The sequence below is a fragment of the Rhinolophus ferrumequinum genome, chromosome 14 (assembly GCF_004115265.2).
Source record: "Rhinolophus ferrumequinum isolate MPI-CBG mRhiFer1 chromosome 14, mRhiFer1_v1.p, whole genome shotgun sequence".
NCBI lineage: Eukaryota > Metazoa > Chordata > Mammalia > Chiroptera > Rhinolophidae > Rhinolophus > Rhinolophus ferrumequinum.
In genome coordinates, this window is record NC_046297.1 from 58,333,546 (window position 1) to 58,360,320 (window position 26,775).

At 40.1% G+C, this 26,775-nt stretch overlaps 1 protein-coding gene and 1 pseudogene across 2 annotated transcripts in view; both read left to right on the forward strand.

Annotated features, from left to right (window-relative positions):
• Window positions 1-1,158: 1,158 nt before the first annotated feature.
• The window catches only part of COL14A1 (collagen type XIV alpha 1 chain), a 201,746-nt gene continuing 176,129 nt past the window's right edge, over window positions 1,159-26,775 (forward strand). For both annotated transcript variants that reach the window (XM_033126918.1, XM_033126919.1), the window contains exons 1-2: window positions 1,159-1,361; window positions 21,851-21,976. In XM_033126918.1, coding sequence (XP_032982809.1) covers window positions 21,889-21,976 — 88 coding nt within the window. In that variant the 5' untranslated portion in view covers window positions 1,159-1,361; window positions 21,851-21,888. The remainder of the gene's footprint in view (window positions 1,362-21,850; window positions 21,977-26,775) is intronic.
• LOC117033736 (60S ribosomal protein L7-like 1) lies at window positions 1,487-7,227 on the forward strand (annotated as a pseudogene).

A 26,775-nucleotide genomic window follows, 5' to 3' on the forward strand; every position in this document is an offset into this window, starting at 1 on the left:
GACGCCACAGCCCCTCTTTCTGGATTCTCAGCTGAGCACAATGGAATGAGGTTCAGGGACCTTTTAAGAGTACCACTTGCCCTATCTCTTCTCTCCATCACCACCCTTGAGCGGTGGTGAAATACCCTTTTGTCATTTTGCCAAGGCGTGAAAGTATTTTCTCACAAAAATAGGTTATTGCTAAACTCTCAGTTTCTGTACCTCCCTCCCCAACATTTGGGCGCAGTAATAAGCTGGATTGCAAAGGACGACGCGGGGCATTTGTTTGCACGGTTCGAAAATGGGTAACGATAATGACTTTCTAAGGGGGCGTAGAGGGTGACGGTGCAAGGCCAGTCCCTAGAGACCCGGCGCAGGGCTTTGGCCCGCCTCCTGTGCTTCACGTCGCAGGGTGAGCCTCTCGGAAGGCGATCTGCATGGAGTAGAACCACCAGGGTGTTTGATAACTGGCTCAGCCCAGACCTGTTCAATCAGGACCTGTGCGAGTGGGGATTGCAGGTTGGGAAGTCCAACCACCGGAAACCGCCCACATTCTTCCCTTTAAATGTACAAAAATATCAATTTCAATACCCCCCAAATCATTCTCCTGCACATTGAAGTTGGAAGATCGCTGCTTTGGAGTTTTATAGCTCTCGTTCAGAATTGTTCGGAAAAGAAGGGCGAGGAGCGGAGGAAGGGTAACACTTTGTAGTGGGTACAGGCCCCCGAGGGCAGGGTCCTTGGCGCAGGAAGGCAAGGCTGGTCTTAGGGAATAGGGGAGTGAGCACACAGCACCTGTGTGCCGGAGGGCCCCTAACCTTCCAAAGCGAGCACGGGGCCTGGTTTAGCAGTCCCACACTAGCCCAGGTTGGAGTGGAGCGGCAAATGAGGCTCTCCAAGCACTTAACACTCAGCTGCGCACCTGAGGCGGTAGCCAGGTCTGCGGGAGCGCGTGCGCGGAGCGGGGCGGGCTCCTCGGAGCATCTTCTGTGGGGCGGGGGTAGGGAGAAGAGGAGGAGATACGGGCGCGGGGGGGGGGGACGTTGGGATTTAGTCTTGCCTCCCACCTCCCCAACCTCCGCCCCCTCGGCCACCTTCCGCTCTATAATTGGCCGCCTACTGGCCTTCCTTTTCTCTTATCTGATCCTGGGCGCCCAGCAGGAGGGAAGAGTTGGAGACGAGGGGCAGCTCCAGGCAGCTGGGAGGGGGAGCGGGAGCGGGAGCCGGAGACGGAGAGGGAGAGAGGGAGGCTAATTAAAGGGGATTCAAGGCGGGAAGCAAGCAACAGCCGTGCGCCGCCTAGAACCAACTTGCGGTGGAACTTGGATCTTCCCTAGGCACCGAGAGGTCCCCAACCTGGGCTGGAACCTTGCCCTGCACAGGTCAGTTCTCTACCTTCCTTCGCGTTGGCCTTGAAAAGTTTATTCGTGAGGAAGGAAAAGTGGAAAGGGAGAGCCACCTGCAGACGCAGTGCAATTCATAGACTTTCTCTACGCGCGCGCCATGGATGGCCTGGGGACCTTCGGGGTGGGATGGGACTGTGCACCCGTCTGCCTCCTCGCGGAGGTCACTGCGCAGGGAGACTGGAGGAGCGGAGTGTTGCGAATGCAACGACAGTGACGATGCCTTGTGTTGCTCCCCGGAGCTTTCCCCTGTACTTGGGTGCTGTGAGCGCGCGGTGGGAAGAAGCGGGTCCGAATTCGAGACGGTGGCGACACCAGCACTTCCAAGTAGAAGGGGCTTAGTAAAAGCGTTAATCTGCTGAGAAAGGGGCTTAGGGACTTGTCTTGGAGGGCTGTTTATAAATAGAAAGCGCGCCGTTTTTATTTAGGTTGTATTTGGGGTCGCTTGGGAGAGCACCTGGAGAGATGATGGAGGACAACTCGCCCAGCCACTCCTTGTCACTGCGTAGATTAGTACCGGGGACCCGGCGCTAGACACCAGGAGGGCAGCCAGGCAGAGCTCATTGATGGAGGATGTTGGCGGTAGACACGCTTCGATGTCTCTGCGTCAGGAAACTCCGATGCTTCGCGCGTTTTGCTTTGGGTGTCTGGACCCAGGAGGTTTCGGCTTTGAGATGCATCACCAGGCTATGTTGGAGTGTCCTCTCCGCCCAGGCTTTTCCACCCCTCACCTTGCCCCATTTTATCCCTCTGGACCCCTCTCTGCCTTAAGCCTCCAGCTTCTGGATGAAGATGCGTCCGACGGCGCTGAGCTTTGGCGTGTAGCGCACACAGGCAATTTAGGGTTAGGGCTGAGCCAAGAGGAGACCACGTGGGGCCATTGGAGTGGCTTCAGTACTAGGTAAAGTTCTGGACGGCCTCTGCAAGCCCCAGACCACAGGCACTCGATTTTGAAGCTGGGTTCTTGGGTCCTCGGTGGGAAGCACGCCCTCTGGCGCATGAGCTCAGGGTTGACCAGGGGTTGCCCCTTGTGCACAGGTGTGGGCTTTGGCTTTGTCCTTAGGGAAAGGGCCCAAATGGGACTTGGGAGCAGCTCTTACAGGGGTCTGCATTTCTCCCTGAGGCTTCTTTCTGGAGCGGCTACTGAGAGCCTAATTCCCGCTGGAAGTTTTGGACTCCCTTCTGGAAGTTTCTGAGAATCCAGAGCTGGCAGCAGCTGCAAGAGATGGGAGTGGGCAGGAACAAAGACAATTGGGGATAAAACTGGTGACTCTGTGGGGAGCAGAAATGAAAACAAGTTTTCCTGAAGTTCTGGGGAGCCTCACCTCCAGAGGACAAGAGGGCATGTCCTAGTTGCATACGATCGAGGCCCTGGTCAAATCCAGCCAACCGAGTTATGCTGGGTGAAACGAGGAGAACTCGTGTTCTGTTTCTGACAAGGTGGTCTGGTTCTGCACATGGAGAACAACGGTAAATTTAGAATGAATGAATGAACGAATAGCATTTGGATTTTTGGCTGCACCAAAAGAGCATCTTGGATGGATTTCATCTGAATATGGCGCCAATAGTGTGGTTACTATAAGACAGACTTCAGGGTAGTGTTTTTTAAAACGTAGCTTTATTAAGACGTAATTCATATACCGTACAAGTGTACAGTTCTGTGGTTTTCAGGAGGCAACCATCACCACAATCAGTTTTAGAACATTTTTATCACTCCAAAAAGAAATTCCATACCTGTTAACAGTAGTAACTTCCCATTTCTTTCCAACCTGCTCTCCCTCATCCCACCCAGCTCTTGGCAACCACTCATCTGCTGTCTGTTGACATTTCATGCAAATGGAAGCATACAACATGTGTGTGGGCCTTTGTGACTGGCTTCTTTCACCTAGCAAAATGTTTCTGAGGTTTATCCACAATGTATAAAATACTCTCTCACTAAACACTGGCATCTCCTCCTTCTGCCAGGGGAGCCCTGAGCCAGGATGAACCTGAACCTCCACTGTAACCCTGACCTCCTGGGGGTCCCTTTGAAAGGACAGAGCCACACTGGGGAGGACTCTCAGTAATTCCCTGGATAGGATTACTTGGAACCCATCAGACTTCCTGGAGCAGTTTTGGGTGGTTCCCAAGCTCCAGGATTGATGGGAGGAGGCCTTTGGCCCTTATCCTGCTGCTAATGGTCCAGCTGAGGATTTCAGAGAACTTTGGGGGCCGTCTAGTCATGTCTCGGTTCTCAGAATCAGTCGGGGCTGGCCTTAAGAATGGGCTGAGCAAACTGGTATGGTTTGAGGGGCAACCCTAGCCAACCAAAAAGGCCCCTTGGGGTGGGGGGTGTTCTTTTTGGCTCTTAAATACTTCTTAGTGTCACTTAATAAATCTCTCTCTCTCTCTCTCTCTCTCTCTCTCTCTCTCTCTCTCTCTCTCTCTCTCTCTCACACACACACACACACACACAGTAAAACACAAAACCTGTTTTCAGCTGACAGTCTCTGCAGTTATGTGACTCTGGAGACCGTTTGCTGTCATTCTAATCCAAACACAGCCAAATGACTGCTGTTTTCTGGCCCTTCAATGAAACCTAAGATTCCTTTAAGGGACAAGGTCCTTCTTGAATTGCTGTGTTACAGGAGTCTCAGTTCTTGCTGAGGCAGTGAAGATCAAAGGTCAGCAAGCTGAGGTTGCCACGGGGATACGAAAGTCATTTTGGGGAATGTAATCAATAATGTGAAGATCTTGTAGGGTATCTGATGGACACTTGTCTTGTTAGGGAGACCAGCTCAGGGATGATGTAGATGCCTGATCACTGCACTGTACACCTGAAGCTGAAGCTGAACAATAATGAATGTCAACTACAAGTTTATATATATATATATTTACTTATAAGAAGCGGAGTACAGCACTAGGACCAGAGACTGGAAATGTAATGGCTGTGTGCGAAGTCAGAGGGGTAGTGGATGGGGGAGGGGGGTTGACACAGTGTGAGGGGTATAAATAATAAATGTCGAACTATTACATTGTTTTGTGCACCTGAAACTAATAAAAAAATGTTTTTTAAAAAAAGGTCAGCAAGCTGATTAATTTGCAAGCAGGGTTTATTAGTGATACATTCTGAAGGAAGGGAATGACGGGCCTAGCCAAAGTGGGAGAGGGAGAGAGAGAGACAGAGCTAGAGAGAGAGAGAGAGAGAGCCCTAGATCCCTTGTCTTGAGGACTTATAGTTTGCTGGGTGGGTGAGGGCGTTACATATTGATTTGGCGGGAAAAGGTAGTGCATGCTCTTCCATCAGAGGGCGTGACCTCCTAAGATGGGTGGAGGTCTGACTCAGATCTTTATCTTGCTCCAGACCTCCTTCCTCATCTGTTGTTGTAAAAACAGATATGTGACTGGAGACAGTTAATCAAAGCTATTTATGAGCTTTTTCTGTAGGGACATGGACCCCCTCCCACCCCTCCTGCTTTAGGCCAAAATGGTGTTGTTTGAACACCACTGAGCCAACAAATTATCTGGGATTTTGAGTTTGTATGGACCAAGGTTGTTGGTAAATACACTAGATTGCAGCCTGGGGAATAGAGAGGCCAACCCCATGTGGGGAGGGGGTAAAAGGAAAGTGACAAAACAAACTTCCTTTCTTAGTGCTGGATGTCAGGAAAACAATCTCCTCTTCCTCCTTCTATACTTAAATAAAAAGTGTCAGGAATCCAGGTACGTGCTTCTATATAAAATAAGCCTTGAGTGAAGACAAAACCTCATCCTGGTCCGGTGTGGATGACGTGTGTGTGTGTGTGTGTGTGTGTGTGTGTACGAGGTCAAACAATTAAGTTTGCGAACTCATCCTAGAAAAAGTGCTACATACCTCATTGCTGAATATCACTACAGTCACCTTTGAAGTATTCCCCTTGGGAAGCTATGCACTGACGCCAGCACCTTGTCCACCCTTCAAAGCAATTTTGGAACTCTTTACCTGGAATGGCTACCAGAGCTGTCATATTCCCCTTGATATCCTGAATGTCATAAAAATGTCTTCCTTTCACTATTTCCTTTGTCATTGGGTAAAGAAAGAAGTCATTGGGGGCCAGATCAGGTGAGTAGAGAGGGTGTTCCTATGCAGTTATTTGGTTACTGGCTAAAAACTCCCTTACAGACAGTGCCATGTGAGCTGGTGCATTGTCGTGATGCAAGAGCCATGAATTGCTGGCGAAAAGTTCAGGTCGTCTAACTTTTTCACGCAGCCTTTTCCGCACTTCCAAATAGAAACTTGGTTAACTGTTTGTCCAGTTGGTACAAATTGATAATGAATAATCCCTCTGATTTCAAAAAAGGTTAGCAATGTCCTTGCAATAAGTTCGCGAACTTAATTGTCAGACTTTGTGTGTGTGTGTGTGTGTGTGTTGAAAGTGCTGGCATTTTTTTTTTCTTTTTGAGTACTTACTGAGTACCTACTCTTTTCTCTTTCAGAAACACACTTAAATCTCCCAATATAGAGATAAGGTCACTGAGCTTCAGGGATATAAACTACTTGCCTGGGGTCACAAAATCAGCAAGTGACAAATACATGATTAAGAAAAGTCCCTATGTTTCATTTTTAACAAGATCCTCAGGTAACTCCTATGCACATTAGATGCTCTAGAGGTTTCCAGGAAAGACAGGACTTGAATTGTTTTTCATTGTTTTATGAAGACCAGAAGAGAAAGAAGCATATTCCAGGTGGTAAGAGCTGTATGAGAGAAGGTTCTGAGATGGCAAGGAGGAACCTCTAGTTTTCGCTCCGGCACTAATAATTAACATAATGTTGAGTGCTTACTGTCAGACTGTGTTGAGCGCTTTATAATGGAGTAGCTCATATAACCCTCATAAGGCTATTAGGTCAGGTCATTAGTATATACTTTTTAAGGGTAAAGGAAACTAAGGTACAGATCAAGGGCCCAGGGATGAAGCTGGGCAGATGAAATTGGAGCTGCATTTTTTACCATCCTAAATCATCCATAAACACCACCTCCACCCACACGTGAGAGCCATAGCCATGGCCTCTCAGCTCTCTCTGCGCTGCGAAAAGGGTACCGAGATCGCCCGTGTTCCTTCCTGGAGCAGCGCCACCTTGCGGAAACCGGAGGAGCAGCACCCACCTTCCAGGGGAAGTCAAGCAAAGACAAAAAGATCCCTTTGGTTCCAGGAAATCTCCTGAAAAAGAGGAAGGATTATCAGGCCTCCAAAGCTATGCAGGCAAAGCAGGCATTTTTGGAAAAGAAGGAGTAGAGAAAAGAAAAAGAGCTCAGCTTTAAGCGACTGGAATGGTTCCTGCATGATGCGTGACAAGGTGCACCTCGGATGACTAGAAGCGAAACCTCCTGGTTTGGCCTTGGCCTTTGTTGTACGCATCCAAGGGATTAATGGGGTGAGTTTAGTGGTGCAGAGGACCATTGCAAGGCTTCGCCTAAAGAAAATTTTCAGTGGTACTGTTTTCAAAGTGACCTGCCCCCAAAGCATAAAAGCACTGCGTGTGGTGGAACCTTTTGGAGAACCTGGGGATCTCCAAATCTGAAGTCTGTCCGGGAACTCATCTTGAAACGTGGACAAGGTAAAGTCAGGAATAAAATCATCCCTTTGACAGACAACACAGTGATTGAGGAGCACCTGGGGAAGTTTGGTGTCATTTGCTTAGAAGACCTCATTCATGAAATTGCCTTCCCCGGGGAAGAATTTCCAGGTGATCTCAGGGCTCTGGTGCCCTTTCCATCTCTCAGGGGCCCATCACACTACTGAGAATAGAGTGGGCTTCCTCAGGGAAGTGGGCTCAGCTGGCTATGGAGGTGAACGCATCAACCAGCTGATCCGGCAGCTAAACTAAACCCAGAATATCTGAAAGCACAGTGCATTGGAAGCAATTGTTTATTTTTTGGAATTATCCAGTATCTTCAAAGAAGATTATTTTCGGCTGTATCTTCAGAAACTGGAGGGAAAGTGTCAGGGAAAAGATGGCCATATACCTGGCAGGCACGTCTCATCATAGCCCAGTTCCAAAGGAAAAGTCTGGATGTTTTCTATGTTGGTGGCTACTGCCACCACTGAAATCAGCAAAGGACTCATGCCATGGATGAGGGGTCCTGTTTCGTCAAATCTATCCAGGGGTTTAATGTTGGTGAATGAATACCCAAGCATGCGTACAAGATGTCGGTGAGCCAAACCCAGAGGTATACTTGAACCTGGGGATTCCTAAGGCCTTGTTTTGGAAAGAACTTGAAATACAATTGGAGCACAAAAACAGTGCTCAGTTGTCAAAAAAAGAAAAGTCTCTATGAGGTTTGAACTCAGATCCCATTACACATGGTCTCCATCAGCTTCTTTGAGGGAATTGGGGAAGGGATGTGTGACTGGAAATGAATGGTGTCCACTGAGACCATAAAATTTAGTAGCTGAAACAGAGCTAGAAGGCAGACAGATATGGCTGAAATCTAAACCTGCTCCTTTCGTGCCCCTGTACACCTTTCTTTCTTTTTTTTTTTAAGGTTTTTTTATTGGGGAAGGGGAACAGGACTTTATTGGGGAACAGTGTGTACTTCTGGGACTTTTCCAAGCCAAGTTGTTGTCCTTTCAATCTTAGTTGCAGGGGGTGCAGCTCAGCTCCAGGTCCAGTTGCTGTTGTTAGTTGCAGGGGGCACTGCCCACCATCCCTTGCGGGAGTCGAGGAATCGAACCGGCAACCTTGTGGTTGACAGCCCGCGCTCCAACCAATTGAGCCATCTGGCCACCCTGTCCACCTTTCTTAACCTTTCTGAACTTCTGTTTTCTCATCCAGAAAATAGAACAGTAGCCACCCTATAGGGTTGTTTTAAGATCTGGGATGATCTTAGTGCAGAACCTCGAAGACAAAAATGGTTCCTCTTCTCTCCTGCTTCTTTTTCCTTCTTCCCACTTTTTTTTTTCTTCGTCCCACGTTCCTCCTTCTTTCTCTGTTCCTTTTTTTTTTTTTTTTCATTTTCTTTTTTTTTAACAGGACTTTATTGGGGAACAGTGTGTACTTCTAGGACTTTTTTCCAAGTCAAGTTGTTGTCCTTTCAATCTTAGTTGTGGAGGGTGCCAGTCAGCTTCAAGTTGTTGTCCTTTCAGTCTTAGCTGTGGAGGGCGCAGTTCAGCTCCAGGTCCAGTCGCCGCTGCTAGTTGCAGGGGCCACAGCCTACCATCCCTTGCGGGACTCGAGAAATTGAACTGGCAGCCTTGTGGTTGAGCGGATGCGCTCCAACCAACTGAGCCATCCGGGAGCTCAGCGGCAGCTCAGCTCAAGGTGCCATGTTCAATCTTAGTTGCAGGGGGCAGAGCCCACCATCCCTTGTGGGACTCGAGGAATCGAACTGGCAACCTTGTGGTTGAGAGCCCACTGGCCCATGTGGGAATCGAACTGGCAGCCTTCGGAGTCAGGAGCATGGAGCTCTAACCGCCTGAGCCACCGGGCCGGCCCTCTGTTCCATTTTTTGAGGGGACTGTGACTAGAAAAGCTATGGGAAGTACTGAAAGTTGACTATTTATTTAAGACAGGGCTTAGAGCCTAGATTCCCCATTTCTTCAAGGCAATTCTTTATCAGTGTTTTTGACAAACTTTTCTGCTAATGGGCCTTTGTTGGAGCTAGCCTGGCAGGCGTCCCTAACTTTGAATTTTAGGGAGCAGTGTTTGTCTCTTTCCTCTCAGAAATTACCTGGGTTGCATGATTGATCCAGAAGGAGGCTGGGCTTTGCTGAGTCTATCCAGATGTCTCAGGATGTGTCTATAACAAGGGGTACTCAGGGGACCCCGTACTGGATAAAGGTCTGTTGCTGGATAGTTTTCTGTCTGATTTTGTAAAGAGGAGCACATTAAGTTGATAGCTAAAAACAGTGTTCTCCTGCAGTTTTTTTTGCTTCCATTCTTCTTCTACTTCCCAGTCCTGCCTCCTGCCATGTACTGGAACTACGCTAAGTGCTCAAAGTATAATGGTGAATAACACACTTTGGTAGGTAGAAATGCAAATAGCCAATTATAACACAGTGTTAAGTGCTCCAGGGTGGACTATACAGATTACTACTGAAGGAACCACAGGAGGAGCATCTGGCCCAGACTTGGAAGATCAGGGAAACCTTTGTGAAGGATGGGATGTCTGCTGAGATGTGCAGCTACGCTTTAAAGTGCTTGTAGGTGATAGAGTGTAGTCAAAAGCAATCCCCCATTTCTTTGACTGGGGAGCTACCTCAGTCCTTAACGAGAGAGAGAAAGGGAGAGAGAGAGAGGGAGAGAGAGAGAGAGAGAGAGAGAGAGAAAGAGCCAGGTGATGGAACATTCCTGAGTCAAGGAGCTGTCACTCCAATTTGCGATACTTTTGGGATGGCTCAACCTTCTCCTGTTATGCACTTTGAACCTTTTTGATTATGGGTTAAATTGTTCATCTAGATGTCTTATAGTGCCCAAGACCCAGAAGGTAAAAATAGTTACTGAGGTCATGAAGTTAGCTGGATAGTTACAGTGGGATAAGGGACAGATACAATCCACTGCAGGTCTGGCTGGTGAGGGATGTAGGCCCCTGCTATTCACACTGTGGTCTGCTGGTTGCTGCCACCCACAAACTGTTACTTCCCCCAATGAGATAAAACTGGACCAGGATGTAAATCAAATATATTACCAAGCACACTGTTAGTTCAACTGAGATATTTTTTCATAGAAAAGCTTTCTTGATGAAGGAAGCAAAACAATGCACCAATTTACGGGAGAGAGAAAGGGAGAGAGAGAGAGAGATTTACATTTTTGCATAAGCTCCTCAATCTCAGGTAGGGTTTCCAGGCGGAATTCCCGCTGTTTTTAGGAATTTTATTCTCTTTCCCATTCCGGAATCCCAAGACATAAACTGTTTTCTGTTCTCCACAATGAACCGTTTCCACAAAGTGACATCGGGCACTATCAATCACCTGGGTTCAAGGAGCCGATTTTCCCAATTACCAACCAAAATTTCTCAGGATTTGGGAATGGAAAAATGAAAAAAAATCCTGAGAATGGGTGGGAATTCCTGCCCAGAAACCCTAGCGATAAATAGGAAAAATGTCTAAGAGATACATTATGAGTAGAACGTTTATTTCTCATTGTGGGTATTACTGGGTTCAAGGAACTGATTTCCCGACCAAATTTTCTCAGATTCGGGAATGGGAAAGCAAAAAAAATTCCTGAGAACGGGCAGGAATTCCCACCTGGAAACCCTAATCTCACAAGTGGACCAGTAACAAATAGTTCACAGACCAGGTATTTTGAGTAGTACCAGTCTAGGCAACATTGGCCCATCTATCCTGGAAAATGATCTTGGATCCTTTCTGTCTTTTCTCTCTTTCTCGTTCCCTTGTTTTTTTCTTTGTGTCCTCCGCCTCCTCATCCTCATCTTTATAATTTTCCCTCTCCTCCCCCTTCCTTATTACTATTTTACTATTTCTTTCCCTTTTTGATGTTGTGACTTTGATTCAGTTTTTTGTATTTTAAAAAGCAAAACGAGAGGAGCCCGAATACACAAGATAAGAAATGAGAATGGAAAACAATCACAAAACTAGAGGACATTTAAGTAATTGAATAGTAACTAAAATAATTGTAGGAAAATAAATTAGAAAACTTAGATGAAATGGATTCTTTTTAAACAAAATGCAAATTGCTGAAATTGATTCTACAGATTGCCCTAGATTATACAGAAATTACGAATAAAACAGTAGGCATAAAATTTTGAAACGGTTTGTTAAAAAGTAGCCTCTCCCAAATGCCAAACCTCTATGGTTTTGCAATTGAATGCCAACAAAATATTAAAGAAACAATTATACCAATGGTATAATTGTCCCATAGTAACATAAATAGAAAGAAAGGAAACTTCAAATTTATTTTTATAAAATCTGAAAAGTAATACTAACATAAAAAACTTGACATAGCATAAAATAAGAAAGACACAGACTAGTTTCATTTATTAATTAGTAGTATATTTATTAATATGAATAGCATATTAGCAAATAGAGCCCAGTAACACATCAAAAGATTAATATGTCTCTCTCTTGTTCTTACAGTTGCTTTATAGTAAGGCTTGCTATTAGGAGTTGTAAGTCGTCTGACTTTGTCCTTTTTAAAGATTGTTCTTAGCTCTTCTAAATTCTTTGCATTTTAATGCAATACTTAGAATCAATTTGTTAATGCCTATAAACAACTTGTTGAGATTTTGATTAACAGTGCTTTGAATCTCCACCTTAATTTGAGGACATTCCAACAATGTTGAGGTTTTCAACCCATGGACATAGACACTATTCTATTTGTTTAGGTCTTCTTTAATCTCTCTCAGGAATACAGTTTTGTATTTTTTTGGAGTTTTTACAGGAAGTAATGTAGAGGACTTCCATATCTTACTAATTTCTAAATATTTTGTGTCTTTTGATGTTATTATAAATGGAATTAAAAACATATTTCCTTTTTTATTTGTTTGTTACTGTAAGAGTATGATTTATTTTTGCATTTTGATCCAAGTCCTCAGCCTTCCTCTATTTATTACTGTGTTTTCCCGAAAATAAGACCTAGCTGGACCATCAGCTCTAATATATCTTTTGGAGCAAAAATTAATGTATGACCTGGTTTTATTTTACTATACTTATGCTTACTATACTTACTTTACTTATAGTAAAATAAGACTGGGTCTTATATTATACTATATAACATAACATAATATAATATAATATAATATAATATAATACTGGGTCTTATATTAATTTTTGCTCCAAAAGATGCATTAGAGATGATGGTCTGGCTAGGTCTTATTTTGGGGGAAACAGGGTAGTTCAAGTAGGTTTTGTTTCTTTGGTAGCTTCTTTAGGATTTTCTATGTAAACAATCATGTAAATCATGTTGATTGTAAATAAAGACAGTTTTACTTCTTCCTTCCCTTTTGTTTTGCCTTTTATTTCTTTTTCTTACATCATTGCGCTGGTTAGAACCGCTAGTTCACTATTGCACGAAATGGTAAGATGTTACAATGTTGACACCCTTGTCCTATACTTGATCTTAGTAGAGAAGCATTCACTATTTCACCATTAAATATGATATTAGCTGTGGGGTTTTCATCGATGTTCTTTATCACATTGATGAAGTTCCCTTCTAAGTTTGCTGAATTTCTTTTTAATCATGAATGGGTAGTAAATTTTCTCAAATGCTTTTTCTGCTTCAATTAAGATAATGTACAGAGGGTGCCAAAAAAATGTATACACATTTTAAGAAAGGAAAAATCTATTAAAATTGTAATACTCAATGTATACCAATAACAAACAATGAATACAAGTCATGTTTGACTTCTGCAATTATAAGAGGTGCTCAAAGTGGTTACCATCAGTGCCTAAACACTTCTGATTACGGTGAACTGCTTGAGCAACACTGACCAAAGTATCCATTTGTCCACATTTTTTTGTCACCCCTGGTATTCAATCAATCTATCTATATTTTAGTCTGTTAACATGCTTAATGATATTGATATTAGAATATTAGACAAATCTTACATTCCTAGAACAAAATCTATGTGGTAATAATTATTATTTTTGTATTGCTAACTGTTATTTGATCATATAATATTTTGTAAAGGATTTTTGTATATGTTCATGAGGGATATTCTGTAAATTTTATTTTTGTAATGATGTCTGTTTTTGATAAAATATTATGCTGGCTCGCTTCTGTTTTCTAAAAGGATCTGTGTGGAATTGACATAATATTTTCCTTAAATATTTGATAGAATTCACTAATGAAGCCATCTAGGGCTGCAATTTACTTTGTGGGAGTATTTTTAGTAACAAATTCAACCTCTGTAATAGATATATGGCTATTTGGATTTTCTATTTCTTCATGTATCTGTTTTAGCAAGTAGAGTATTTCAAGGAATTTTTTTCCAATTAAGCTAAATTGTTGTATTTATTAGCATAAAGTTATTAATATTTTTCCTTTTTATCATGTGTTGGTGTGTGAAATACGTAGTGCAACTCTTCCTGATATTGTTAATTGTGTTTTCTATCTTTGTTCCTTGATCACTCTTTCTAAAGATTTTTAAATTTTATTAATATTTCAAAGAAGCATATTTCAGCTTTGTTAGTTTTCATTAATATTATATATATATATATATATATATACACACACATTTATACATATACATTATTCTTCATTAACCCCTTTCTTCAACTTAATTTGTCTTTGTCTGGCTTCTTTAGGTGGAGAATTAAATCATTAATTTTAAATTTTCTTTTTTATGTAAACATTTTAACTATACATTTCTCTCTACTTCTTTAGTTGCATCCAAAATTTTTCATGTATTATTTTTTTAATTTTTATTTCCTTCGAAGTATTTTCAAATTTTCCATTGTGATTTCTCCTTTGACCCATGGATTAACTAGAAGCATGTTGTTTAGTTTTTAAATATTTTTAATTTGTAAAGATATTTTATTTTTGATTTCTAATTTAATGCTGTTGTCAGAAAACATACTCTGTAATATTTTAATCTTTTGAAATTTATTTTAATATATTTGAAATTTATCTTATTTTATGGCCCAGAATGTGGCCTATTTTGTAAAATTTTCCATGTACACTCAAAAGAAAAAATACATTCTCCAGTTGTTGGATGTAGTGTTCAATAAATATCAGTTAGTTGATAGAGTTGTTCACATTTTGTATATCCTTGCTGATATTTTGTTAAGTTGTTCAATCAGTTCCGTAGAAGTGAGTCAATATTTCTAACTTTGCTTATTTCTTTTTGTAGTTCTATCAGTTTTTGTTTTGTGGATTTTTGAGACTCTGTTATTAAGTGCATGCACATTTGTGATTAAGTTTTCTTGATTAATGACCCTTTATTCTGAAATGTCCAGTATTTAAGGGGAGTTTTTATGCAGATTTTATTTTGCTTCATTGTGACTCACTCTTTTCTGACACATCCTTTCTTAATTTCCAGTCTCTGTCATTCCTGAACTCTTCTATTCATCCACACTTTATGCTAATAAGATTGTGGCTTTCCACTTGCTTTCTAGTCACAATGCCGTGCACAGTGGGGCGTTCACTTAGGGGTAAAAAGGCTAATGACCAAGCTAATAGTAATAAAACTAGGTCTTTATTCCTCATTTAGAGTTGTTTCCTACAATGCCGTGATGCTAATAGATAAAGGTAGTAACCACTAACTTTCCCCAGGGCTTGTTTTTAAGTAGACAGCATTAGCTAATCCTGAAAACTCTTTTGATTATTCCGGATGTGAGGAGAATGATATTTTCACTAAAGAGAAAATTAAAGAAAACTAAGCAAGGTCAACACACTGGACTAATACATTAGACCTGTTTTTAGCCTTTGCTTTCTTATCTACAAATCTGTATGACCTAGATCATCAATTGACTATACAATTCTCCTTCTATAAAGTGGATATTGAAATTTTAACAGTGTAGAGCTGGGGAAGGCATCTTAGAGGTCATTATGTCTAGTACTCTGTCCACAAATTCAGGACTCCCTTTTATAATGGAATTCCTGCTTCTGACAAAACTTAGCCAGCTTCTACCTCAGAGCTTCTATCTAGTAAAAGAGAAGAACCTGTTCTAAGTGTTAGAGAATTTTTTTTATCCGAACACACATCTCTGTGGACCAGTCCATTGATTCAAATTCTATTTGCAGAAGCCGCACAAAATAATCTCGTTTTATCTTCCACATGAAAGTGCTTCAGATATTTGAAGACAACCATTAGGTGCTTCTGATTCTTATTTTTCCTAGGCTTAATTAAAACATGCTTAAGTTAAACATTCTCATTTCTTTCCAATCTTTTTTGCATGAACTTAACTAGAACAGCTAAGTCTTTTTCTAAGTCTGCGAATTTCTGTAAGTCAAATCTTCCACATCTCCATATGGTTGATTATTTTGAACCTACATAGAGCTGACCTCCGGAAAAATGATAAAAATCGATAGGAATGTATTTTAAAAAGTTAAAGCCATTCACCCAAGCAAATATTGTGCCTCTGTCATTATCTGGATCTTCAGTTTTTGCCTACAACTTCATGTCAAATTAGTCCCACAACCTTAATATGATGTGGGAGATAAAGACTTCTTGATTTCCCTTCCTCTTCGTATCCACCCAACTAGCAAATTCACTGATTATTGTCATTCCCCTTTCCTTTGTAAGAAAGTAGTATTCTTTGTGTTCATTCAACGTGTTGTGAACATGCTACTAGTTAGACATTTTGAGAGCTGCCTGTGTTTTGAGTACATTATTTATATGATCACTACCGTTCTATAAAGTAGATATTAATGCGCACATTTTATTGATAAAGAAATCAAGTCATAGAGTGGTTAAACCAGTTAGTCAAGGACCTGCAGCCAATTATGGGCAGGACTGTCGTCCTAATTCCCAGGTTTCCATGTATACTACAACTTTGTGGTAACTCTGTTCCCTTTCATGCTTAGCTCATTTAATTTTGCAATACGGGTCTATTTGCTTGCATTCATCCCCGTCAATAAAATGGTAAGTGAGCTGACTGAGGGCAGGGATCATATAATATGAACTTTTGTATCTTCCCTGCTATCAAATAGAGAGCTTTGGTTCTATAGTAGGACTCTTAATAAGTGATTGTTGGGATGAAACTTGTAAAACTATAAATAATCTCTCTTGGGGCCTGGTATGCCGGATGGCTAGCTACAATTTTGTTTATGTTCTTTGTTTTTTATTTTGTAAGTCAACACTGATTGAATAGAACATTATCCAATGTTTGTGTTTGTGTGTATATATATATATATATATATATATATGTAAATCTGTGTGTGTGTGTGTGTGCACATGTGCATGTGTGTGTATGAATGGTTTACAAAAACTTTAGAATAATATTTTAAGGAATTTTGATAAAATGAGCTGCACTCAGGGCCTTTGCTTCTGTTAAATTTAACCATACAATTGAGATTAAGTAAAACAAAACATATGAAGTGGAAGAAGGGGCTAATTTAGCCCTAATGGGGATAGTTTTAAGTTACTGATTACAAAATCGTGACAGTGTGTTGAGAAAATTTGTGCTAAACATGATCAACTTTACCCAAATTGGTTTATGTCTTCTGAACTAAGAGCTAAGTAGCCATTTTTATCATGATGTTTTTAAAAAAATTAAAATTAAGGCAGAATTGTTTTGTGCAGGCTTTTGGGCAGCCTTTTGACCAATTAGGCTTTGACATTTTGGTAAATGTTAAACTATATCATGACACTTTAATAGGAACAGGGATTTTTCTTGCCCCTATTTTGCTGTCCAAAATATTTAGAGACTTGGCAGAAAACCTTGGGAAAACTAAAATTCCACTTCTCCAATATGGTATTACTCATCCTAATTTAAAGTAAACAGCAAAAAAAGGAAGAATTTAAAGATAAGCTATGGCTATACTAAATAATACTCAGTTTTCAAGAAAAAGTTGCCAAGACTTGGGTAGTATTTATTTATTTATTCATTTATTTATTTAAATTATGTGAAATGCAGATTAACTTCCACTGAGGCATATTAAGCATTGCTTTAAAATATAGGAACTGCAGTGCTTTGATGAGAACAGAGAAAGGCTATTGGATTGTGGCTTGTCAGAGGACCTCTCTGCTATATTATAACATTATCGCATGATACTATATGATAAAAGTCCTCTGATCTTAAAGTGCATGACAAAAAGACACATGCCTGTTTCCTTACCTCTCCTTTTTGCCTTGTTCTGATTGGAAGCTGTGGTTATAACGTTTGGGGAATAAAACCTTAGAAAGAATTTTTTTGTTTTTTTGACTTGGAGAAGTGATTCTACTGCTGTAGTTTTCTTTGGGTGTCATGGACAGCTCTCTGGCTGACGGGCAGAAGTGTTGTTGGCTTGGTTGTGATAAGGCTGCAGCCTGCTCCCTTATCTTTTCAAATCTCCTGATTCCTAGCTTCTGTCTATGTAAGGATTACTCACACCCCTTTGGATAATCCACCTAATCTCCTAATTGTCTCTGTAGGTTGAGGGTCCTGTGATGTCCCAGAGTCTCTTCTGTATTTCATCAAAATTGACTCATCATTTGTCTCATTTCCTCTGTGCCCTGACAAATGGTTGGTTTACTAATCTGTAATAAGTTAATCCAGGTTAAAATGCCATATACACATTAATGCCAAATTTAATGTGTTGCTGATTTCACTGGGAATTTTAAGGAGCTCCCTGTATATGAGTGTCTTAATCCAAGGAAATATTCTTTAGTAATTACCATTTTGGAACTATGACAGGCTGGTAGGCAAAGAGTTTTTTGGACCCCTAAGCACAAATGAGTAAATTCTTTAATTTTATTATAGGATCTTAACTTGATTATATGATTATCAAAGCATTTGTATTTCCCTTTAAATGAAAACACAAAAGAATGATTGCTTGCTTGAAAGAAATACAAATATTTATTCCTCTGGATACACTGTATTACTCTAGAATAAAACCAGAATATCAGAGGTTTAAGTGCATGAGTCATATTGCTTTGAAGGTTCATAGAATCATGCTTTGTTACACTCACTGAAATAACTCTTGGATTAAAAAGTAAATTAATGCTTATATGATGCTGCCAAAGCATATTCATGGGAAAATTAATGGTCTCAAATAAAGAATAACATTACGTTAATTAAGGATTCAAAAAAAAAATTTTAAAAAGGGCAACAAAAATAAAAAACAGAAAAGGAAAAAAAGCAGTGATAGGTACACTAGTGATAGGTACAGAAAGAAATCAGAAACAAAAAAACAATATTGACAGGTTAAAAAAACGTTAAAAAATGCAGTCTGGACAAATATAAAATCTATTCTGGAGAGAAAAAAGAAGTCAGAAAAGCTTTAATTTAGTACTAATAATGGAGCTATAACCAGAAAAGATATACTTTAAGTTGAGAAATCATACAACTCTGCTAATAAATTTGAAAATTAAAATGAAAAAAATAACTTTATGGGAAAATATTCAGGCTAGAACCAAGAAGCAGAAAATGTAAGTAGATATATAAACAAGAAAACATTCTAAAAACTTGTGCAGGATTATCTTCAAAAAGGGAAATGCATCATAAGTGTATACAAATGTTAGAACTTACTAAATTTTACACTTTAAGTTTGTGCTGTATGTTGAATGTAAATTATATCTCAAAAACATTGCAAAAAAAGGGAAGTATGTCCACGTGATTTTCTTGCTGAAATTATTCATAGGTCTTCATAGAATAGATCATTCTCATGCTACTTAAACTATTACAAAAACAATGAAAATGTGGAAAGATTTCTAACTTATTTTATGAAACTCAAATAATCTTGACACCAAAACCTTTAAAGAAATGAAAGCTATTAGTTAGTTTTGATTATTAATACGAATCCAAAAATAACCTACACATAGTCAACATTATATAAAAACAATAATACGTGTATGTGGAGACAACAAAGGTAAGCGAGCCTGGGAAAAGTGTCTCCTGAGCTCTCTGTAGACTCCGGGAAATGTCTGACTTGCAGATGTTAGAGGGATTCTTTGGTAACCCAGTGCCTCAATGAATTACACAGATTCAGTCTAGGACTGCAGGAATTCAGGCCTGAGAAACTGCGCATGGCTTGCACCGGCAGACCCAAGATGAACAGAATCTTGGAATCCCTGAGACTCATCATTGTCTAAATCTTGCCCCACAGAGAACTGACTCTCAACTCCAAAGACTTCAGTGTTGTGTCAGTGTCACCGGAATTTTAGGAAAGCAGGCAGCAGCAAAGGGCAGCTTTCCCAAATGAAGCGCTAGAGGTCTACAAGTCCATGTCAACACTCCGTTCCGTGAGCTGCCCTTTCACAGGGTCACCAACGAATCCATTGTGGGAAGTGTTCAGGAAGTCGTTGCTTATATCAGCAAGAGTTTAGATGTGCACATGGCCCCAGCGAGCATCAGCATCAGAACCCATGACTCCATGTTGGAATCAAACATGGTGAAGATCACGTATGGAATTTCAGGAACTGAGGACCAGTTCCCAACTATTGCATTGGAAGGGACGTTTAAAAGCCCTTTGCAAAATAAAGTGTTCCCAATGGGAAGACATCTCCTATATTTTCAATATTCCCTAGATGAAAAGATGAGCAGCAACGTGGCCCTGGACTGGATTGAAATGAGTAAGAGTCAGAAATCCTCTTAAGAGCAATAAATGGCCTTGGGGCAGTTAGAGATAGTGAGAAAAGCAGGATACAACCATGGTTTTACGTAGAAAAGCAAGAAATCATGAGCTTAGCCTTGACTCAGATCTGTGGTATCCTTGACACTTTTTCATCCAGTGATGAACCGATGACCCTGTGTGGCTATCACTAGCCAGGCCAGTTCCCAGGTGCCCACAAGGATGGCAAAGACCAGACAGGATCATTTGGAAACTCATCAACGGGCATCATGGGAGCTTTAGCACCCATAGCTACGACTTGAATGGTGGAAATTCTGTGGTTTGGTACTCATATAAGACGCTGGTGGACGTGGAAATCAGTATAAATCTGTAGGGCATTCAAAAACCTTAAAACACACATCTTGTTTTACCACGCAGGTCCACCATTGAGAATTTAGCCAAAGGAAATCTATAGCCATATACTCATATTCAAGGAGATGTGAGTGAATAGGATGGTCATTACAAATTTGGAAATCAGCTAAATTTTCAAATAAAGATGGATAATAAATAAATTATGATATTGCCATATATATTATAACAAGACTGTCTTCCAAAAATATTTGCACTTCAGTAAGGGAAAGATAGACTTCAAAAAGAGCATACTCTGTTGTGCTTGTGTTTTCTAATTTTGCACAACTAAAACTCATTACTTTTGTCATCATCAAGGGAAGATATTTTAGAATGAAATGAAAGTGGTATGAAGCGTGATACTATAAAAATATTTTTCGAACATGCTTCTACCATGTCTGTGAGGGTGAAAATCGTGGATCCTGAACTCACAAGATTTGTGATTTGGGGAACTTCTCTGCGCCTCATTTTCCTCATTTGTAAATTGATATTGAAATCATACTTACTTCGAAGGATTGCCGTGAAGATTAAAGGAATTTATGTATGTGTGAAGTACTTACAGTTGTCTTCACACATCTAAGAGCTTGATAAACGTTACGGTGAATAAAGTATAGTGACTTTTTATGGATGAACCATGGGAAAAAGTCTACTCCGTTTTCCATGTCAGGAAAAGCTACGCATCTCCAAAAAGATGTTTTAAAATTTAATGTAATGATCTAGTAAACCTTAAAACTTAGCGTGCTTCCTTCTTTCTTGGACTGCTAGTTCATAAATTCTGTGCCAAATTCCTGGTCACCTCTACTAACACAACCAGATAGATTTTCTCTGCTTATTTAACTTACTACTACTGTATTATTTTTCCACAAAATTTCCCTTTAGACTAGGATTTCTAAGACACCCACTTAAATTTTAATTTCAGGTAAACAATAATATTTTTTTAATATAGTGTGTACCAAATATTGCATTGCACATACTAAAGAAAATATTGCTATTTACCTGAAATTAAAAATTAACTAGGAATTCTGTGTATTTATTTGTTAAATCTGGCAACCCTACCTTATACATTATATTTCTTTGTTATTAAATACCTCAGAACTTTTGTGGAACAATATTGGGGAATAAGTGAATGAATATATGAACAAAAAAATACCCTGGGTTGAAGAAAATTTTTGAGATGTCTTAATCTCTGAGGGAAGAAATCTGTAATGGCTTATAATTTAATTGTAGTCAATAATTTGTAGATTGGCCTTTTAAATTAATACCTAACATTCACCCATTTTTCTTTCCTTTCCTTCCTTCTTCTCCCTCTTTTCATTTATGTCTCTTTTTCTTATAGCTCTTCTTTTATTGATATTATAATGAAAAAGAAAAACTTGGAAGAGTTTTAGATTCACACATATGAGAAAAATACAGTTATAAGAAAAGATTAGGGATGACTTCACCCAGTGAAGTGAAAGCTGAAGAGTGATTTAATATTAGCACAAAGTGATTTTTCAAATTCTCTTTGATCACTGGAAGAAAGGTTTTACCTATCTTTACATTGTAGGCAATATAAGGCAACAATAGGGCTTCTAACTTTATGTGGAAAATACTGGAGCAGCACATTACTGGCAAGGAAATTATGATTGTTTGATTATTATGTTCATTTCAGGTAAACTTTTGGATTTCATCCCTTTAGGAAATTCACTGTGCAATTTATGCCTTCCAAAAGAGTCACAAAGGACCTTCTGAACTTCTTTCCCAAATACTTCAGACCATTCTTTGCCTTTACAGCATCTTTTCACACATCTTTTATCAGTTTATATTTTAGGGTGAAACATATGATACCCTAGGGAATGAATTAGTTCCTGACAATACTAATCCATATTGGCTTGTTTGCCTGTCCTAGATGACTCATGTCCGTACCTTATATTCAGTCTCCTAAATATATCCCTGTGTTCTCTGTTTCCAGGACTGCTGCTGCATCCCATGTGAAAAGCAGGAAATAAAATGAAGATTTTTCAGTGCAAGACGCAGTACTGGCTGTTTCCCACTGTTTTGGCAATTGCTTACTTTTGCACCATTGTCCAGGCTCAAGGTAATGGGAAACTTTAAGATAACTATTAGGGTCTGGGACTCCAGCTGTGTTGGTTCTAATGATCATTTTTTTTTAAAAATTATTTACCCTAATAGTGCTTCACTGGTTCAAATGTGTTTCCAGGACATGGTCATATGTTGGCTGCTGCTCATTATTACCAACTCTTTACGTTGTAGAAATGTGCCACAACTTTGATGAGGATTATGACCTCGAAAGTGATTGAGCATAGTAATTTTGTGGCAGTTGGTTTAACGGCTCGTTCTGAACTTGGCTTCTTTTCGGCTGCGCAAATTGAATTAGTAACGTCACATTTTCTATTACAAAATCAGTTCGATTAATAAGGAGCTATAATGTGTGTAGTGTGTATCTCAATCATGCCTTGTCTCTTAAATAGAGTGTCTACAAAATATTTCTACCACTGCATACTTGGCCCTTAATTTTGCTTCGTTCTTTAAAAACTGAGCTCCTGGGGGCCAGCCCAGTAGCTCAGGCGATTGGAGCTCCATGCTCCTAACTCCGAAGGCTGCCGGTTCGATTCCCACATGGGCCAGTGGGCTCTCAACCACAAGGTTGCCAGTTCAATTCCTTGAGTCCCGCAAGGGATGGTGGGCAGCGCCCCCTGCAACTAAAGATTGAACATGGCACCTTGAGCTGAGCTGCCACTGAGCTCCGGGATGGGTCAGTTGGTTGGAGTGCGTCCTCTCAACCACAAGGTTGCTGGTTCGACTCTCACAAGGGATGGTGGGCTGTGCCCCCTGCAACTAACAACGGCAACTGGACCTGGAGCTGAGCTGTGCCCTCCACAACTAAGATTGAAAGGACAACAACTTGACTTGAAAAAAGTCCTGGAAATACACACTGTTCCCCAATAAAGTCCTGTTCCAAAAAAAAAAAAAAAAAAAGGGCCATCAAGAGAAAGATTTTCTTAAAAAAAAAAAACTGAGCACATAGTCTAAAGGTGAGTAAAGATCTGACAGAGGCTGCTGATATGCCATTTTAAGCTTTTCTAATGACTTCTAGCTTTGTTTTAATTGAACTTACTTTTTGAAATCTACTATTTATATTATTGGGATCTGCATTTCTATTTTTGAATTTCATTCAGTTTTATAAAGTATGTCAGGAATTAGCAAGCTACCACCACTGGGCTAAATCTGGCCCACTGCCTACTTTTATAAATAAAGTTTTATTGGAACACAGCATGCTCATTTGTTTTCATATGTCTGTGGCTGTTCTCACACTGCAATTGCAAAGCTGAATACTCGTGACAAAGACTGTAAAGTCCACAAACCCTAAAATATTTATCTGGCCCTTTACAGAAAAAGTATGCTAAGCTCCAAAATAAGTACATAATATATATATAAAACTGCTCAAAAAGACATTACTAGACAAACATGGTAATCCAGCAGAAACAGAAATTTGGGTGCTGAAATTGTCATTCATCAGCTGAGCAAGGAAGTCTCAATGTGATAAGGCTGTTTTAGGAGTATTAATGTCTAATGTTTGGAATTTAAGGTTGTAGAAAAGTCAGATGCAAGAAACATTACACCCTGGTTCCTTAACGTGGGGCACACTTGTTTGGAAAGGAACTGAACGTGACTCTTTGCATGGTCCAATAGTGTGAAAACACTGTAAGTGAATAACCGTATTTCCAATACTTCATGCAACCCAAAGGCACCAGTTGAATAGGCAAGTTCTGCTTATGTTATTTACATTGATAAAAGAATGCATTCAGCTGTGGCAATTAGAAAACTGATAATAGAAATCCTAGATAACTCACCTGGTAAACTACGGGATACAGGGTGTAGGCCCTTAGGCACAAAGGGTAGGCAAATCACGAAGCCCTTCAGACTTGCCATCTCCGTCTAGCTTAATTCAGAATAGTCATTTGTGGAGGAAGTGATCATATAGAGCTCTTCTGGGGTACTTTCAGGGATGCTGTCTACCAGATACACAGCGTTAGCCAAATTCTGTTTTCAATTAACTCTTTTGGGGCACATCCTGTGTGTCAGGCTCAAGTTACAAAGCTGAATGAAGCTTCCCTCTGCCTTCCAGCAGCTTAATGGCCACTGGAGAGACAGAGTATAAACGGATTAAATCCGATACAGGTTCTGTGGGTGTGTGGTGACAGACAAAGATGGAAAGCTAGATTGGAGCCAGATTATGGGGGATTTTAAACAGCTCTGTTTTTTAGGGACACTCTGATATCAATATTGCTGGTACTCATCTTTGTGACTCACAGGGGCTTGAGGGATCTGAATAACGAAAGCAAGATAGATCATGAGAAGATCATGCATATATTAAGATGTCTAAGAGCTAAGTGTCGAGGGAGGTCTTTCCCCTCAGAAAAACGTTTACTCCATTTGTACGTTGCCATTTTCTTCACGGCATTATCCCCATAAACTTGGACTAACATGTCCCTGATTTCACTTCCACTCTTGCCAAGTTTAACAAGAAATGTAATGTTTGTTCATTGCTCTAATTCAAGCTCAGACATTCTCAGGACGGCACACAAAATCATGCAACAACAATGAATGCCACTGAGCAAGACACCGCCACACGTTGACACAAACACAGCTGTGAGACCCTGATATACCAAGGTTATGAAACCTCACTGAGCTGTTTGTACAGTGCTGCTGATGTAAGCGCATGGTGGCAAGTTCACAAACTGAATTGTCAGACTTCATACATACTTATAATAAAGTTTAATTTATAAATTAGGCACGGTAGGGGATTGACAACACTCACTAATAATAACATAGAACAATTATAAAAGTATACTGTAATAGAAGTTATGTGAATGTGGTCTCTCTCTTTCTGATAACCGATCTGATAACTGGGATGGCTACAAAATGACACAATGGCAGGTAGACAAAAGGAGATGGTGGACAAAAGGGTGATTTATGTCCTGGAATGGTGTTAGATTTCATCGCATTCCTCAGAATGGTGCACAAGTTAAAACTTACGAACTGTGTATTTCTGGAGTTTTCCATTTAATATTTTTGGAGTGTGGTGGACTGCGGTTCACTGAACTGCAGAAAGCAAAACTGTGGATAAGAAGAGACTACTGTATCAGAGATGACTCTGAGGCTTTTTGCTGGAGAACTGAGTAGATGGGGACTTTAATTTCAACCCCTGTGTTATTATTGCTTCTATATCCTTGTGTCATAATTGTTGGTTTACCTAACGAAGCTCATTAAAGGTAGGGGTTCTCTCTTTAGTGTCTGTATTTCCAGGACAGAACAATGCCTAGTTATACTGTTTCCCCAAAAATAAGACCTAGCCGGGCAATCAGCTCCCATACGTCTTTTGGAGCAAAAATTAATAAGACCCGGTCTTATAGTATATTATATAAGACCGGGTCTTATATTATATTAAAATAAGACCAGGTCTTATATCAATTTCTACTCCAAAAGACGCATTAGAGCTGATAGTCTGGCTAGGTCTTACTTTCAGGGAAACACTGTAGCGGATACTAATTTTTCTCAAACCTTATATTCTTATAGACATTTTTGGAATCACGTTTATTCATAAAATGAAAAAAAAAAAGGTCTGTAGTAGGCAGAATAATGTGCCCATACAGATGTTCTTATCCTAATCCCTAGGGCCTGAATATATGTTATATTATATGGCAAAGGGGAATTAAGGTTGTTAACCAGCTGAAAAATAGGGGGATTATCTTGGATTATCTAGGTGGATCCAATTTGGACCCAATCACAGGGATCCTTAAATATGGACAAGGGAGAAGAGAAACCAATGTCAGAGCGATGCTATGTGAGAAAGACTTGACCAGCAATTGCTGTCTTTGGAGATGGAAGGGGCCTCAAGTCAAGGAATATGGGGAGCCTCCTCCAGAAGCTGGAAAAGGCAAGGGAACAGACTCTCCCCTAGAGTCTCCAGAAAGGAACACAGCCCTATAGACATCTTGATTTCAGCCCAGAGAGACCCACGACAGATTTCTGACCCCCAGAACTGTAAGATAATACATTTCTGTTGTTTTATGCCATTTTGTGATCATTTGTTACAGCGGCAATAGAGAACGAAAGCAGTCAGCATTAAAAGGCATACAGGAAGTTAACTCTCACCTCTTAAATCCCTAGTCACAGAATATGCTTTAGCACTTTGCCTCTTCGGGTAATTCTTTATGAAGCAGTTTCCTTCTCTAGAGAATATGAACCCACATTGGCTCATATAACTGTTTATACCTGGACTAGTCCAGCATCGTCTTTTCAAGGCAAGTTGTTAAATGAACTGGAACACAGACAAAGTAATGTTGTGTTGGCTCTAGGGGGAAAGTGTGTATAGTATGACTGAATGGTGGCACCAATACTTCCTCAGGATTCCGTAGTAAGTCTGTGCTTGGTTCTAGTAATGTTTGTTCTGGATGATTACAAGAAGGAACCACTGAAGGTAAAGTAACTGTCATTTAAAAAACCTCGAAGTATATAAAATTGAAGACTTTGCATTGGGGCTAGAATTAACTTGATAAAGACCTCCTCTGTGTTAATACACTTACACTTATTATTATTATTATTATTATTATTATTATTATTGCTGTTATTAGTAGTCAAATATGTTTGGGAGTGGAGAGTATTTTCTTTACGGCTGTTTTCAGCATCTTTATAATGAATCGTGAAAATTAAAACACATTAGGTTCTAAGCAAGATAAAAAGATCCCTCTAGCATATCCCATAGTAAATTTCTCTCAGATTTTTAATTTCTCCAATTTGTAGAACATTCGGGCAGTGCATTTAATTGAAAAATGACTGAGGTGAAAAGCTAGCTTTCTGTTTTTGGTTTGT